Source organism: Cuculus canorus, chromosome 25, assembly GCF_017976375.1.
Source record: "Cuculus canorus isolate bCucCan1 chromosome 25, bCucCan1.pri, whole genome shotgun sequence".
NCBI lineage: Eukaryota > Metazoa > Chordata > Aves > Cuculiformes > Cuculidae > Cuculus > Cuculus canorus.
The window spans coordinates 1,803,375-1,819,700 of NC_071425.1; the positions used below are offsets into that span (position 1 = coordinate 1,803,375).

At 46.0% G+C, this 16,326-nt stretch overlaps 1 protein-coding gene across 1 annotated transcript; it reads right to left on the bottom strand.

Annotated features, from left to right (window-relative positions):
* Window positions 1-6,893: 6,893 nt before the first annotated feature.
* Window positions 6,894-16,054, bottom strand: FBXO47 (F-box protein 47). Its single transcript, XM_009556702.2, has 10 exons — window positions 16,018-16,054; window positions 15,430-15,600; window positions 12,729-12,805; window positions 12,097-12,174; window positions 10,913-11,021; window positions 9,860-10,036; window positions 9,159-9,305; window positions 8,404-8,546; window positions 7,836-7,995; window positions 6,894-7,006 (listed from the first exon to the last, which is right to left on the bottom strand). Exons 1-10 carry the CDS (start codon window positions 16,037-16,039, stop codon window positions 6,894-6,896), a joined length of 1,197 nt encoding a protein of 398 aa, XP_009554997.2. The 5' UTR covers window positions 16,040-16,054.
* Between the last annotated feature and the right edge of the window lie 272 nt (window positions 16,055-16,326).

Consider the following 16,326-nt stretch of genomic DNA (forward strand, 5'->3'; position numbering starts at 1 on the left):
CCTGCCGATTGTGCTGGCTTTGATTGCGGTCGCTTTTCTGGCTCCCTTGGACATGGAGATCTCGGCGCCGGGGGAGGCTGATGGAGCTGGGATCTCCATCTCTGCCTGGAACCCCTGGGAGTGGGAAACGCCAGCGCTGCTGGGAGCCAACCTGGGGACAGAGAATCATCGTAGAATGGGTTGGGTTGGAAGAGATCTCAAAGGCCATCCAGTCCCACCCCTGCTATGGATCCAACACCTCCCACTGGTGTTGCTCCAAGCCCCATCCAACCTGGCCTGGAGCCCATCCAGGGATGGGGCAGCCCCCACTGCTCTGGGCAACCTGGGCCAGGGCCTCCACACCCTCACAGGAGAACATTTCTCCCTAAGATCTCATCTCAATCTCTTTCAGCTCAAAACTGTTCCCCTCATCCTATCCCTGCCCCTCCTCAGCTTTCCTGGAGCCCCTTTCCATCCTGGAAGCTGCTCTAAGGTCTCCTCAGAGCCTTCTCCAGGCTGAACAACCCCAACTCTCTCCCTGTCCTCATCCAGGAGGTTCTCCAGCCCTCGGATCATCTTTGTGGCCTCCTCTGAACTCGCTCCAACAGCTCCATGTCCTTGTGCTGAGGACTCCAGAGCTGGATACGGGGCTCCAGGTGAGTTCTCATGAGAGTAGAATAGAGGAGATGCAACTTCTTGCCTTGTCCCTTGTTCTCCGCGTGGCTTGAGCCCCGCTGCAGCATGGGTACCTCGGAGCATGGGGAAATGAGCATCAAAACTGGCCCATCAGCCAGGTTGGAGACACCCTTGCAGAGAGGGGTGCAGGCGATGCCTCCACACTTGCTGACCCTCTTTGGGGGTCTTCCTCTCAACGCCAAATGCTGGTTACACCATAACTTTGAGGTCTGCTGGCGTTCAGGTGTGCCCGTGGCTGCTCTGGACACCAGATCCACCCAGGGAAAGGGTCAACTTTACATGGAAGCCAAGTCCTGGCGTCACCAAACCGTGCCAGGAATACAGCACCACGACAGCCCTATCCTCCCACCCCCAGCCAGCCCTCGTGCTCAGAAAGCAGCTGGTGACGGCTCAGCTCGGCTGCTGCGGCTTCTCAAGGTGGGATTTTTTAGTGTTTGGCAATGGGATAAGAAAATCTTGAAGGTGTGCGGAGAAGGGTGTTGCTTGCGTCAACAGCACCAGCCAAAAAACTGAGGCTATGAAAGCTCAGTGGCTGTTGCTGCTCACTTAAAGCCCTGTTACTTTAAACCAGACTGAAGCAGACAGTGTGACACCGAAACCAGAGGATGCTGCAGCATCCTGCGAGTACCAGACTCTGAGAGGTGCGAGATCAGCGTGGTCCCAGCTGATCCATGTGGCGTTGTGATGGCCAAAGCTCATTTTTGCTGCTTTCCCCATCTGCTGAGCTCTTTCCCAGCTGCAAACAGTGGTTGCGTCTCCGTAAGCAGCTCCATAAACTGCAGTTTGGGTTGGAAGAGCCAAAAGCAGCCGGTGCCTCCCGGGAGCCCCTCTCGCAGGTCTGGGCTGAGCGAGCGCTCCTCCGCCCCAGCAAGGCTGAAACCCCATCTGACCGCTGGTGTTTATCCCTTTATTTTCCGCCTTCCTGCCGGAAAGCGGCTCCATCAGCTCCGGCATCATCTCTCCATCCTGAGCAGAGCGAGCCGTGCTCCGGCTGCGAGGGGAGGACGCAGCGGATCGGAGCGAAGCAGGGACTCTGCCAAGCATCCCTTTCCCAAGCCGTGGGGAGCTCCTCGCTCACCATGCTGGATATTTTCATCCTGATGTTTTTTGCCATCATCGGCTTGGTGATCCTGTCCTACATCATTTATATGCTCTAAGAGCGATGCTGGGGGAGATGCGGCCCAGCATCAGCCTCGCAAGCGAAGCATCGTCCAGGTGAGCCGGCTGCTCCTCTCCTACCAGGCTTTAATTTCTGGGAAGAGATATATCTGGGAAGGTGGGAAAAGGGGATGGTTTTGTGTTTAACGCCGTTGTCTTTGGCTGCTCCCTCTGCCTGGCCAAGGCAGCCGAGCCACAGCGCTCCGATTCCTCCTGGAAGGAGGCCACCAGGGTTTATTCTATAAATCAGAGCATCTCACCTTCCATGCTGGGTTCTCCCTGCTGGGTTTATCACCCTTTTCCCCTTTGGAAAAGCTGCTCTCTGCCTTTTATAGCGCTGCAGCATCGCCTTGCAGCTTTTATTCCCGTGAGGGAGAGAAATAAAACAACAGAGACGGGAAGCAAGACAGGATCCCGGTTGCATCATGTTAAAGAAGGCAAAAGGGGGGGGGGGTTGCCAGGCAAAGGGGGGGCGGCTGCTCATCCCACCCTTTCACCTCCAGCATCTCCTTTCTCTTCCACAGCCACCACTTGGTCCATCTCCCTTGGAGCCTTCTGGAAAAGCGTTAACCCTCCGCCAACACCCGGCTGCCCAAGGCGGAGGACGGAGCCGCCCGGGGTTCGGCGCTGGCGTGGCAGAGGGGTCCGGAGGAGGGGAAATGGGGTGGCAGGGGTGGCACAGGCGAGGGCAGCGAGGTGAGGTCCCGCTGCCGAGGCGTGGGTTGTCCCTGGTGATGCATACAACGTCCCAGGGGGATGCGAAGGTCCTACCCGTCGACGTGGCTTCCGAGGTCGGTCAGTTGGATTTCATTTTAGAAAGCACTTCTATTTTTAATGATAAATGTTGAAGGAAATGAAATAAAGAGAGGAACGAGATGGGAGACCGAGAGTATCTCTGGTGTTGACTCTGTCGAAACGCATCCCCGCGCATCGACTGCAGGGCTGGGAGAGCAAACCCCACTTCTGGGAAGAGATGTGAGCCCTGAGAGGGGTGAGAGAGTGGCAAACCATTCCAAAACACATCCGTGGCCCCCAGGATGAGCAGGAGGGGTCCCTGATCCGGGCACAGTGGGGGCTGAACCGCCCTCTCCCAAGTTTGGAGGGTGCCCGAGCATCTGGCTGTGGCTCTCCCTCACTCAGGTCCCCTCCCTGATGTTCAGGGAAACTCCAGGAGGTCTCGAGTCACCTCAGCGTAGGAAAAGGAACATTATTAATACGATGGAAATTTTTGTAGGATGGAAAGACCATTTCAGAGCTTAATTTTCCCCAGCTTGGAAAGGGCTGGGAAGGTATTTGGGGCATCAGGAGGATTTTTCCTGTCCTTTTAGGAAGCCCTGCATTGATCCCTGCCCTTGCACACTATCAGATGAGGGATTTCAGTGTCTGGGAATGCTGGATGTAGCCGGTGCTGCCAGCTGAATGCTTCACACTATGATTTCCTGTTAGTAAAACTCCTGAAAGAAACACCAAGTCGATGGCTTTGCTCCCGAGCGTGTGCACCAGCTTCAACCCCAGCTTCCCAGGGCGGTCTCTCCTTACCAGAGCCCTGGGGATGCGGAAAAGCTTCTCCTCGCTCCACCACCAAATATAGTCGAAAAGCAGAAACTCAAAATATTCAGGGAGGAATTTCTTCAGGCATAAGTCATGTTCTCAATAATCCCCGCTCCGTCAGTCTGTATCTGATGTCAACATCTGCAGTGATTAAGAGTGAATGAGTAACGAGGAATGCATGGAATGGAAACTCAGCTGAGTGTGAAACCAGGAACAATAATTTTCTCTTACTCCGGCCGCTCCTCTCCCCACGAAGGGCCGGACAGACCCGGCAGCTGTACACAGCAGTGCCGTCCTCCGCGCCCCAAATCAGTCAGCTCATGCTGGAAGGTGAAGTGACCCATCACAGCAGCTGGGAGCTGCAAAGGGATGGAAACCACCAGGCAGGAGAGGTGTTTGCAGACAAACACACAGCCGCAGCGACGGGAAGAGCTGTTCGGCAGATGGAATACGTTTCACCATAGCCCAGGTGGCAGTCGGGGTGCAGCCCTGCTCTGAAAACAGGATAGAGAGCAGCCCCGAGGAGAAGGACTCGGGATGCTGGCTGATGAGAAGCTCCGCGTGAGCTGGCAATGTGCTCTCGCAGCCCAGAAACCAACCGTGTCCTGGGCTGCATCCAAAGCCGTGGGACCAGCAGGTGAGGGAGGGGATTCTACCCCTCTGCTCCACTCTGTGAGACCCCACCTGGAGCCCTGAGTCCAGTTCTGGAATCCCCAACACAAGAAAGAGATGGAACAGTTGGAACGGGTCCAGAGGAGGCCACAGAGATGATCCAAGGGCTGGAGCATCTCCCGTAAGAGGACAGGTTGAGAGAGTTGAGGTTGTTCAGCCTGGAGAAGAGAAGGCTGCAGGGAGACCTTAGAGCAGCTTCCAGTACCTGAAGGGGTACAGGAAAGCTGAGGAGGGCCTTTTTCCAACGGCCTGAAGTGATAGGATGAGGAGGAATGGGTTTAAATTGGAAGCGAGAAGATTTAGATCAGACATTACGGCGAGGCCCTGGCCCAGGATGCCCAGAGCAGTGGTGGTGCCCCATCCCTGGAGGGGTTCAAGGCCAGATTGGATGGGGCTTGGAGCAAATGGATCCAGTGGGAGGTGTCCCAGCGCATGGCAGGGGGTGGAACTGGATGGGCTTTGAGGTCCCTTCCAACCCAAACCATCCCATGAGTCTATGAAAATTCCCCTGGCACAAGGAGAATTTTTCTTCTCATCCTGGGAAAGTTTTATCGACTCCTCATGGCACCACTTTATCATCTCCCTTTCTCAGCTCCTCTGGCACATGGTGCCGCCCAGAAGCTCCCCCGGGCACCATTAGCCCAGTGGTGTTTAATTGCAAGAGCCAATCAGATGGCAATATTGGAAAAGGAGGCTGCAAGGCTGGTGTTTTTTTTCCAGTTCAAACAAAACTGGTTTGGGAAGTTCCACTTGGATGGGTTTGCACTTTGAGCCTTTGGGGAGGAAAGTCTTTGACTGGTGGAAATGCTGACGTAGGTATGAATACTGCGACACCAAACACCAAACCTTTGCAGGGCTATTGTGCGTGCAAGAAAAAGAGCAGTTAATAATAATTAATAATGCCATCGATATCTCACACTTGGCAGCCACATAGAACTTGCATTCCTGGAGGATCTGCTGTGAGAGCGAGCTAGCTCCGGCAGAGCTGACATTTCATCTTCATCGACTGCTGCCAGTGAATCAAAGAACAAGCATTTTCCTGTATCGCTCTGCTCACATAATGGCATCCCTTGTGAGGGGCTGTAATTTATTGCTGCTGTGTCCTCGGCCCTGGGAGATGAGACCGGCACTGGCAGCGAAACTACACGCCAGCCCCGCAGGGCTTTGTTTCACAAGGAATACAATGGGCCGAGAAGATGCAGCGGCTGAAGGCTCCACTCCATTATTCTGAATTCTGTCTGTGGAGGTTATTTATTGGTAGGGATCCCTGCGCATGAAGGGAGGGAGGGCTAACGAGCCGCGCTGCAGCGTTCCGCCTCAGCGCTTTCTTGGCTGTGTTTCCCTGTCACTCTATGCACCGCAAGCCTGTTTTCTCCTTGTATTTTGAGTTCCTTAGCGATAAATTTGGAGGCATTCGGTTCACCGAGCAGACTTCAAACAGAGCCTTGGGTTTGGTTACGTCAGAAATAAGACACAGCTGCAGCACAACTGTAGTATTGCAGCGTGCGCCTAACTACAACCTTCAAAGAGGCAGAAAAAAAGGGATGTCAGAAGCAATTCCTAGCAGACACTCCTCTTGGGAGAGGTTTCACCTCTGCCATCTACCGGCACGCTGCAAAGACACCCAGCAAATACACACCCCGAATCTGCTCCTCAACGTCCCCAGATCCTGTCTGTAACTGTATATTCAACAAATATCACAAGAATTTGTAACACACAAAGTTGCAAAGCAAATAATCACAGAGCTGCTGTCAGCGCAGCCTGATGGAATCGAGTGGGGACACCTGAGCTCAATCAGCGCTGTTTAGCCGCTCCCAGCAGTTGAGGACTGGTTTTCAAAGCCAGATGTGTCTCTCTGCAACTCGGGTCCTGGTCCTGAAGGAACTCTAAGAACGTTCAGGAGGAGAAGGTGGCTATTAAATAACAGGGAGGAAACAGCCATGTTGTAAACAACACACTGGGAAGTAAGTGCTTTTTATTATGTATCACATATTTTTGTTTGGAAGTCAATAGAGCAGAAAATCAAAACCTTTTATAAGTAGCAAACATTTACGTACTTTAGTGAAACAGTGATCTTAGCCTACGTGCATCGAACGTGTCTGCAACTCAGCTAAGTGCTTTAAAGGCAAATCCACTTTAACAGGTCAGTGGGTATGTGAGGCAAGGAAAAAGATTTCAAGTCTCTTCTGCTCAATGGTTACAATGCACCTGTGGTTTGAGGGGAAAAAAATTGTCCTCTTTGGTCAAAGGCATCAAATTCCTTTCAGGAATCGCCTCTTTCCACTAAGACTGAATGTACAACCTATGGAGCACTTCTGTCACAGAAAGTAAAAGTTGGGGAGAGACCCTGGCAAACTGGAACAACGTAGCTGTGCTTTGCTAATTGCCTCTGTCTCTCTCTCCTCTGATTCCCAAGAGAAAACAAACCGAAAAGATCAAAATGTTTTCACTTCTAAACTAAGATAACATTCTTCAATTTGTGTATGCACATCAAATATGAAAACCATGTCATTTTTATTGTGTATGCAAACAGACACAGTGGGAAAAGAATGCAGTTGGTGTTCCCAAACGAGCGGGCCCCAGCCTGCTTCCCCAGTGTCTCTCACCGCAGAGGAGCAGAAGGCACAGGACTCTGCTGCCAACAGCTCGAGGTCCTGTAGAATGTTCCATGAGCTCATTCAGCTGGCCTGACATGTCACCAACTTCTCCTGCTGCCACTCCAGCTCTTACTGGAATGGAAACTTCAGAAATAATTGGATGTTGCTTTGCAAAAGGAAAAAAAAAAAGTGAACCCAAATCCAACAGGAGTAGAGCAAGAGTCAGTAAAATTCAGAGCATCAAATGGGGTTGCTTCTCATGGTCAGGTACAGAATTTCTTTGTGGAAGTTTGCTTGTGCATTTACAAGGTGAAACAAATTCAAAAAGCTGCTGTCTTCTTCGTCACGGTCCCCTACCAAGGGAAAGAAAAACATTTTTAAATGATCAGTGAAACTAAAGGACTCTTTGAAGATAAATATTACTCCTTCAGTGTTTTCAGCAGTGGCTGAATCAGCAGCCTGCTCTCAGATTTATGAGGCCTTGGCTACTGCACCTGATGGCAGATAGCTGTGCAATAACACTGGAGACGAGCTCCAAAATCCCTTCACCAGCTTGTCTGAAGATGGACAAGAACAATTGTGCATTAGGACAAAAATCCGCCTTAACTGAGCAGGCCACTTGCCTTTACAGCTTGCCACCCTCATCAGTTGGGAGGCTTTAGGACACCTGACAAGCTGCAAGCAGGGAGCAACTGCAGCTTGTTGAGTTGAACAAGCTTGGCTGGCAGCTGCACAAAGCCTGCCCTGACGCAGCCCCAAGGAGCTCAGGCCCCATGCTCTGGTGGGATGTGTTTTAAATCATGGTTGGTTTCACCGTTTGAGGCACTGGGAATCTCTTAGGCAACAGAGATTGGCTAAAATAAATACCTCTCCCAATTATGATACTCGATTTGATTATTTTATGTTATCAAAACTCCTCAGGCACTCCTGCTCTGCCTGGTGAGGGCAGGGAGGAGGACAGGCTATGAAGCCTTAGTAACTGTGCTGCTTGATGCAAGGCCAGGTTGGATGGGCCTTGGGCAGCCTGATCTAGTGGGAGGTGTCCCTGCCCATCACAGCGGGGCTGGAACTGGATGGTTCTCAAGGTCCCTTCCAACCCAAACTAATCTATGATTCTATACCTTGCTCAGTGCTACCTCCTGATTCAGGAGCTCGCCCTGGCTGGCAGACTTGTGGGCTTACCGGACAGGACAGTCTGCAGCATGTCCATAACCACGCGAGCAAAAGTGTTCTCCACGCATTGCAGGAAGTTGTTCCTCTCCCCTGCGGTGCCAAAAAGTTTGCAGACTTTCTGCATCATTTTTACGGCCCAGTCCATGCAGTACAGGTCCTTCTCACAGACCTGGCATACACAGGAAGTATCAGAAACAGCCTTTTATGATGAATACAATGTTTTCTGACCAAAATAATTCTATGATTCTAGGATTGTATCTTAGAATTAACTATTGATCCTAATGAATGACTGGATTGTTTGCAGCCATGGAAAATTAGGGTTTATTGTTTAGACATGGAGGTTGTTCTTGTTGTTGCTAATGGAGGAACTTCTCAGCCTTTTGTTAGCGGTGCTTCTCCTCAAGGAGAGACTGGCTACCTCACAAAGATGTGCTGGAGAGGGAAGAATATCCAGCCTCTTGCTGGGCTTACTCCTGATATGTAGGAGTAGATGGGAAATGGCTTTGCAGTCTGAGGAAGCAAATCTAGGGGTAAAGTAAATAAAAGGCCCGAGGTTGCTCTGTTCAGGGGTACTCACCAAAGCCAGGAAGACCACAAGCTTGGCTAACTCGATGACTCTCCCGCTCGTAGCTTTACTGGCCATGAAAGTGAAGCAAATGTTGTTTCCGCTCAGGATAAGAAGCCGAGCGTTGTTCTCCATGAGCCACTCGTGGGGAACAACTTTGTAACAAAACAGAGAATTTTAGTGATCTTTAAACAAAAAGAAAAGAGTGCTGCAAAAACTGTTCTGGAAGATGTGAAATTAGGAATTGCTGGCTTTAATAGGTAACCAGAATTTGTGAGGAGATCCCTCTGGAATACAGTTGCAGCAATGAAGCCGTATAAGCAATTACTGGCAGCACAATTAGAGCTCTCCCTGATGGCTTCTGTGACACGATCTTACCCGAAACTAACTTTCAGTGTGGCCGTTAACATTATTCGGTGGAATTTGGGCTTGAACAAACACTATGTTTTCAACTTATGCAGCTTGGACAACGTTTTCTTAATAACGAATGGGCAAGACTTTGAGTTCTAAAGGTCTGAACGGATTCTTAAAATCCCTCACAATAGGGAAAGACAGCCTGAATTTGTAAGCAGTGCTGGGTTTCTCTCTCATTCCCAGCTACTGCCTGGCTTCCCAGTCTAATGACTTTTCCAGTTACACCACAGCTACTGTGAGGAAGATTATGGTCTGTTTCCTGAGGCGGCTGAGTGGCTGAAACACACTTAGTGCCAGATTTGGAGGGCATGAGCATATAATCCTATGGATTAAGGATAAAGGCAAAAACACACCTGACAGCTCATCCACAAGACTGATAACATCATCTGCTGTCCATTCTTTAGCTTCTGTATCATACAGCAGTTTAATTGCATCTGCCAGACCTTTCAGACTGGTCTCATCTGTTGGTCCTTCTATCATTTTCTGCCAAACCACATGTCCTGAGCAATATATTAATCACAGCTGCTATTAAGTGACAAAGCAATTCTTTTTAAACAAGGAAGGTGCTAAACTGGGCCTCGCAGCAGAGTCAGGGGAGGGAAATTCAGGTAACACAACTCTGTCTTTGTGACAGAGAGATTTTTTTTTCCCCATCTGTCGTTTCTGCAGGGACAGTGGCAGTTGCAGCACAAATCAAAGGGGGATTTAAAGAAACCCAGGTCTAGTAATTAAGTGAGAAAGCATGCTTTTCTTCAGGGAAACAGATGCTGCTTTGAGGCGAGTTTGTGTTAACTCTACCACAAACAGAGGAGAATAGAGGAACAGGGGTGCAATTTCTTCGCTTGAATTGTAACTTCATACATATATGTGGATGTATATACGTACACACATGTATATCATTTATGTTTGAGATCTGTTTAAGAACATTTTTTTTTCTAGGTGATAAGATTACATTTTATTTGCATAAAGCTTGGTTTTTGGAAATGCTGCATCTGGCACAGAAACCTCATTCTCAGGGATCAAACTTTTAAAATTAACCCCCCAGACTACTCGCCATCAAGAGAGGACACAGGTCCAAAGATGATATACAGCAGGCGAGCTTGATTGACCATGGGCCATGGCTTTAAAATACGCGTCAACCAAAATGCAGAATCACTCCGGTGAATCCAGTGGCTCAACAAGACGTTTCGGCAGTACAACCTTATCCGCAGCTCCAGCTTTCGGGCGCTTCCTAGGGTAAAAGAGTGTAGATGTTAGAAATACATTAGGCCTCAGGCAATACAGATGATGATAACCAAGAACATCGGGGGTATTTAGTATAATTCTCATCTGTTACTTCCCAAGTTTGGGTCTTTTGGATACGTTGAACTAATTCAGGCCATAGACTCTATGGATGCACCCTCTCATGCCTTTCTGCAGCAGATAGTGTGTGTATTTAAGGGCTCTCAGCTATGGTTTTTGGTTACTCTGATCTTTTCTCTCTGAAGGCATCAGTAAGTGAATACAGGAGGAAGTGTGTACAAGGCTGTACATGAAGTGTTCCACAGAAATAGCCAGTTCTGTGTTGAGTAACATGGGAATTTCTTGAGAGGCGTGTGCCACATCAGTGTTGTGTTTCAGAAATATCAAACAACTTTCTACTGCGTTGTTTTAGTTCTGTGCTGGTTCCTTTGCTATTTATTTTACTGGCACTGGGCACAGTGGGAAAGATTCAAGTCCAGGCTACTGTTTATGTATATACATAACTTATGCATCAGTTTGATAATGGAATGATTCAAAAAAACCTTAAGTGCCTCTCAAGACAGCTCTCCTCACTACAGGATGTGTGTCAAAGACAAAAGCACTTACCTTTGCTTTTAGTGAAGAAAATAAGAACTGTATTCATCTATATGAAAGCTGAGTATTTGCTTTAGAATGCCTGCCTTCTCCATAACATTGGAGCTAACGGAAGCCTCGGGAGAGTCAGGAAGGGATTGGTGCTGCAAGGCTTAGCTGAGCTAAAGCATTCTCAATTCTAGATGCATCTTATAATCAAGATTCATTTTCTGACTTCTCCATGATAGCACACTTTGATTTTTGCAGGACTTTTATCTGCTTTGGTTATTACCTGGTTTGCTGCTGACAACTGTCTGTACTCTGCGGGGTAACTTGCTCAGCTCACAGAGGAAGTTAAAAACGCGGTGACACTCTAATTCATCCCAACCTGCTGTCAGAATCTGGAGATTACGGAAGAGGGGACTAAAAATCAATATAATGAGCCATAGATTTAGATCACACTGCCATTTCTCATATTAGATAAATGCAATGTGTCCTGCAATTTATCAGAGAGCAGAGGGAAGGTGTTGTACCTGTAGCTGTTATCTGCCTCAAAGCTGCTGTGCATTACAGCAGAGGTTGTGCTTAAGCTTAACGCAGCCCAGAACGAAAAGCTGCTAACACTGTTCCACAATTGGGGCCAAGATTTTGGGTTTGAACCATATGTGGAAAAGTACACAAAGGTATTTGCTTTGAAGACAAAGCAAAATAATTATCTGTAACTCTTAATGAGGAAAAGATAATCACTTTTTTTTTGTATTATCAAATACTTTAATGCCACATACGTATATGGCACCCATCTGCACAAGTTTCTAGGACTGAAATGTATTTAAAATGTGCTTAAAATGCCTGTTCTTGTAAGAGAGAATTTGTTTCTATATTTTCATAAACAAAGCTGCTCTCCAGTAAAGCCTCGATTAGGGCAATCCTGACACTTCACAATCAAACACCTCAAATAGTGTTAAGAAGATCCTACACTTTGCTTTTTACTGCGTATTTGCAATCACAGGAGTCACTACAGTAAATAAACTGTGGATTGCTGAACTAATGCAGTTGATGCTGATAGTATTTTGGTTTTAAATTAATTTTAAGCCACCACAAGCTAAGAGAAATATGATGTGTTTAACCATTTGCTTTTAAATTAAACCATCTCTGCTCTTGATTTGCGAATGTGAAGATGGGTAATAAAATGCTCCCTTCTTCCACATCTTATTGGATAATAAATCGCTTATCAAAATCCAGACAAGTTGGTAGTGAAATCCAGACCAAGGAATTCCCAAGAGTCAAATCAGTGACTTTAATAACCAGAAAGGAAATTCAGAGAGCTGTGTGAATAAGTACCTTATCCCTACCTCCCAAAGCTCAAAACCATCCCAAATTCTAAATAAGTTGAAAAAAAATAGATCAATTTAGAAAACTACCTTAATTTTCTTTTATATTTGTGATACTTTCCTTCTCTCCATAAAGATACTGTACCTGTAAGAATATCCCGTAGCACTGTAATCCTAAACAATTCAAAGGACTTGGACAACCCAGAAGTTTAAAACAGGAAACCTGCAAGTGCACAACACTGGTAATTAATCTTAACCAACCGTAACGTAATTCCTGTAAATGAAAGTTCTCTGTATGACTTCTGCATCAACACTGAGTAGGGAGATTCAGGATTCCCTTCCCTTACTGCATAAGGAATCAAGTTATAGCATCTATGTTATGGATTAACATTGTATTCAAAGCTGTGGTCAAATAAGTGTTCAAAGGGCCTCTAAGAGCAATGCTGTTTGCAGGAGAGTAAAATTTCACTGGAGAGCTGTACTCTTCTGCTGCTAAATTCCTAGCAGTCCACAACTGAGGAAAAGTTGAAAACTACTGATCTTGGTATAGGAAATCTCATAGCAGCCTTGTGTTTGATATACTGGCTTACTTTTTTCTATTTTTATTCAAATAAAATTTTAAATAAAAATTGAAAATCAATAAACTCATTGCGCTGTGCTCATAAACTTTGTCAAAGGGATAGTACAAGGCATAATTCAACTAGTAATTGCCTTATAGAAATGGTGTTGTAAGTGCAAGGGGCAAATGCTAGTGAAAGGAACTGAATGTGAACTTACTTCTGCGAGAATCTTATGTACAGACTTCAGCCGGTCTTTTGTAGGTAACAGAAGTGTGCATCTCTTAAGCAACAACCCTGTGAGCAAAATGATTGCACACACAACCGTGAGTTCACATGCATGGCACAGACGTTCCTGGATCAGTTCATGCAGTCGCCTCGCAGGCACGTGCACGCTAGGGAGACAGAGCTGCTGCTGCAAAAGGCAAAGAGCAGCACAAACCGGTGTTCCACGCGTTGTGTGCTTTTGCAGCAGGGATGTCTTTTACTAAAGAAATGGTGCCAAGGAGTACGTAGGCTTCCTATGCTGTAATTTGTTTATTGTGTTGTTTGAAAGTCCCTCTTAGTCACAGTTGGAGCCTTGTTAAAATGGTTATATTGGTTTGGGAATTACAGCTGCTAAAAATACTGGAAATAAATGTTACTTGTTGCACCTCTTTTACCAGCCTCCTGGGGATCACTGGTTTTCCCCTTACATCACCGAAAGCAGAGCTTCCAAGTTTTTTTCAAAGTAGCCTAATACTTTAAAAAGAAAATATTTTAAACTGTATTAATGTAAAATATAGTCAAGAGATGAAATTATTTTCCTCTCCAGGCTGAAATGGTGTGTGTTCAGGATGTCAGAATCTGGAGTTCATTACAGCGCAAAAAAAGCTGTTTGTTAACAGCATCTTTTCCTACCTCACTGACAGAAAATGGGTTAACAGCCTACTCTTCAAAAACTTCTACCAGAATAAAATAGATATCTCGTTTGTTAATTAATCAAGAAATCCACAGAAAAGCATGTGCTTTCCTGGGGAAATAATAAAGGAACCTTATTTTCCCAAGTTGTCAGTCTCCGCAAAAATACAGAATTTCTCCAATGTCAAAAAGTACTTTATGCATTTACTGTGGTTATAAACGGTCTCCTTCCTTATTTAGAAGTGTGTCGGCATTCCTACATGACAGACACAATTTATCCATCAGCCAAGGACATGGTCCCAAGCTCAGCCAAGGCAATTTTCTGTGGACTGGATCAGACTTTGGACAAAACTCCCCGAAGAGCAGTTGAAGTCATTTGGGCAGTGTAGCTGCAAATCAGAATACAGGGGCAAACTATGTTGAGTAAAAAGTGTTGAGGAAAAGGTACAAACCCGGGAGCAGCAGAGCAAAACCACTGCTGCGAGGAAGGACTGGGCCACCATCATTTATAACTCGAGCCTGTTTGAAACAATGACTGAAATCCTGACCCCTTTTACAAGTGCTGGAAGATTTTTACTGCGGACTTGAGTAGAGCCAGACCCCTCCACATTTAAGTGAGATTTATGCAAACTCTAACCCTGCCCAGGCTCTCCGCACAGCAATGACTTTTCCCATCGAGTCTATGCTTTCCTGCTGTAAAGTAAATATTGATTTTGCAACTGACCTCTTAACAAAAATGTTCTCTTGAGCCTTCCACTGATGACACAGATACTGCCAGTGATCTTTATGTTTTGAATATGTGATGGTTTTGCTGCTAGGCCTACTGCAGCAATGGGTTCACACCCACATGGGTTCACGTTGCTACAAAGCCCAAACTCATTTTGATTTTTTTTTAACAGAATTGAAGGGTTTCAGACTTCATTTTAAAAACAAAATGCTAATATTATTTTAAGGTATCTCGAAACCTTTGTGAATTGCTTATAATAGGAGGTCTTTGGTCTAAATGACTTTAACAGTGTCCCTTTACCCTTGTGTATTCCTTTATTTAATGTGTTAAGTTCAAACCGTATTTATAATTCTGCATCAAACCAAGGTATCATTTTATTTCTCTGTAAAATAAACCACATTTTTGGGGGTCAGATGGGTAACAGTATATAGATATGGATCGTTAAGTTTTAATTTAATTTCTTTCTCTGATAGAAAGAGGTCTGAGCACCTGAAGGAAAGAACTTTTCACCCAGAAAGGGTTTGGCTAGCACACAGCACACCGTGACAGCGTAAGTGCAGACCTTTTCGCATTGCACTTAAGCCAAGAGTGACAGGAAAATGTGTCCTTTGTGCCCATTTCTGTCTTTAGACTCTGACAAAGAGCTGTCACGGAGATGGCGGCTTACTAACAACTGTGATAACATTTTTGTGACAAGCTTACTCCTTTCCTAAGAAGCAGAACGTGATCTGCGATACATCCCAAGCAGACTATCGAGCTGGCTCCCTGACAGAAACTGTTGTTGGCCACTTTAGGACTAGGCTGGGTTTAAGTACTGCGGCTGTATTTCCCAGACTAAGGAATGTGAGCTACTCCGATGTGATACATGAAGGCAGTCTGAGCAGCCAAATTCCTTAGGCTCGCGTGGGGCCTGGGAGCCTCGGTTTCTGCTGCAGTTTCCAGTGGTGGTGTCCAAACAAACTAAATTTGGAAACACCTACTACTGAGAACTGATCCTCTGCCCGAGCCCTCCTTGTCGTTGAATGTAAAAAATTTAACACAGAGGAGGCAGAATGTACTGTAGTTTTCCCTAACTAAGAGGTTTTGGAATCATTTCAGGTAATTCCTCTCCCTGCCAGTCAATGGTACTTGAGTGGGCTTTTTGGAATGGGGAGGGACTTCACTTTCAGAGGGAGTGGAGCAAATGATTTGGGCCACATCTCCAGCGTTTCAATGATCAACGCATTTAACAGAAGGAACCTTTTAGCTGGGTTTGTTTCTCCTCTAATTGTTACCATTTGCATTAAAGTATCACCTAGAGATTTGTAGTGCTCTAAAATATAGGAGCCTTCTCTCTTGCCAGGTAGCTCAGGGTTATGGAAGTCTTGCAGTAAGAGCCTTCGGTTTCCTGCTGGGGTTGAGATGTAATTAACGAGGCGGTTGCTGATAGTTTTTGACACCATGCTCAGTATGCTGATATCCTTCACTGAAAAAGCAAAACTCAGTACATTTGTAAACATTTACTGGCAAGAAAAATGCTGATCGCTAGTCAATAACTTTATCTTACTTCAAAAACAGGCCAAGAAATATGATTTATTAATAAAACAGAATTTAATTAGTTTATCTCCTTTGGCAACAGACTGTAGTAATTAAAATTGATAGATCTAAGGTATGCTTTTCACATGTAGCAAGCAAAAAACACTTAGAAAAATGTGTAATTATCATTTAAATTTGGTTCATTTGATCCTTCACACATAAAAGGTGAAATTCAGAGAATAAGTAGTATGAAGTGACTTTAACTAGCTAAAAGGTGAAAAAACAAAATAATGGCTTTCTCAAAATGGAAAACTTTTGTGGTAATTTTCAGTTATTGGAAGTAATAGTTTTCTTCTTAGATGCTCACCTGGAAGGTAATTCAATACCATTTGAAAGATCTCTAATGGCAGCGTTTGAAAACGTCCAAGTGTTGACAGAGAGTGGGAATCTGTGTCTGAGCGGTTGCAACGTCGTCTGGAGCAACGGTTACAGCACTGATGCTTCTGGCTGGGAATCAAGGTGTAGCGGGTCATTGCTCTACCAGTCTCATAAACTTCACCTGGATAGTGAAAGTCTTGTTTTCAGAGGAGGAAAATACTAGGCTAAGAGGAAATCTCTCTGTTGTAGACACAGAAAATCTTTTTATATAGGTAGGATGAATTTTTGTTATTATTTA

Excerpts from the sequence above, each read along its gene's own strand:
- FBXO47 (XM_009556702.2), bottom strand. The coding sequence starts at position 16,039 with ATGGTATTGAATTACCTTCCAG. Across the intron at positions 12,175-12,728 it reads TACATAAGATTCTCGCAGAA|GTTTCCTGTTTTAAACTTCT; the intron begins GTAAGTTCACAT and ends GTGCACTTGCAG. Across the intron at positions 7,996-8,403 it reads TTGTGGTCTTCCTGGCTTTG|GTCTGTGAGAAGGACCTGTA; the intron begins GTGAGTACCCCT and ends TGTGTATGCCAG.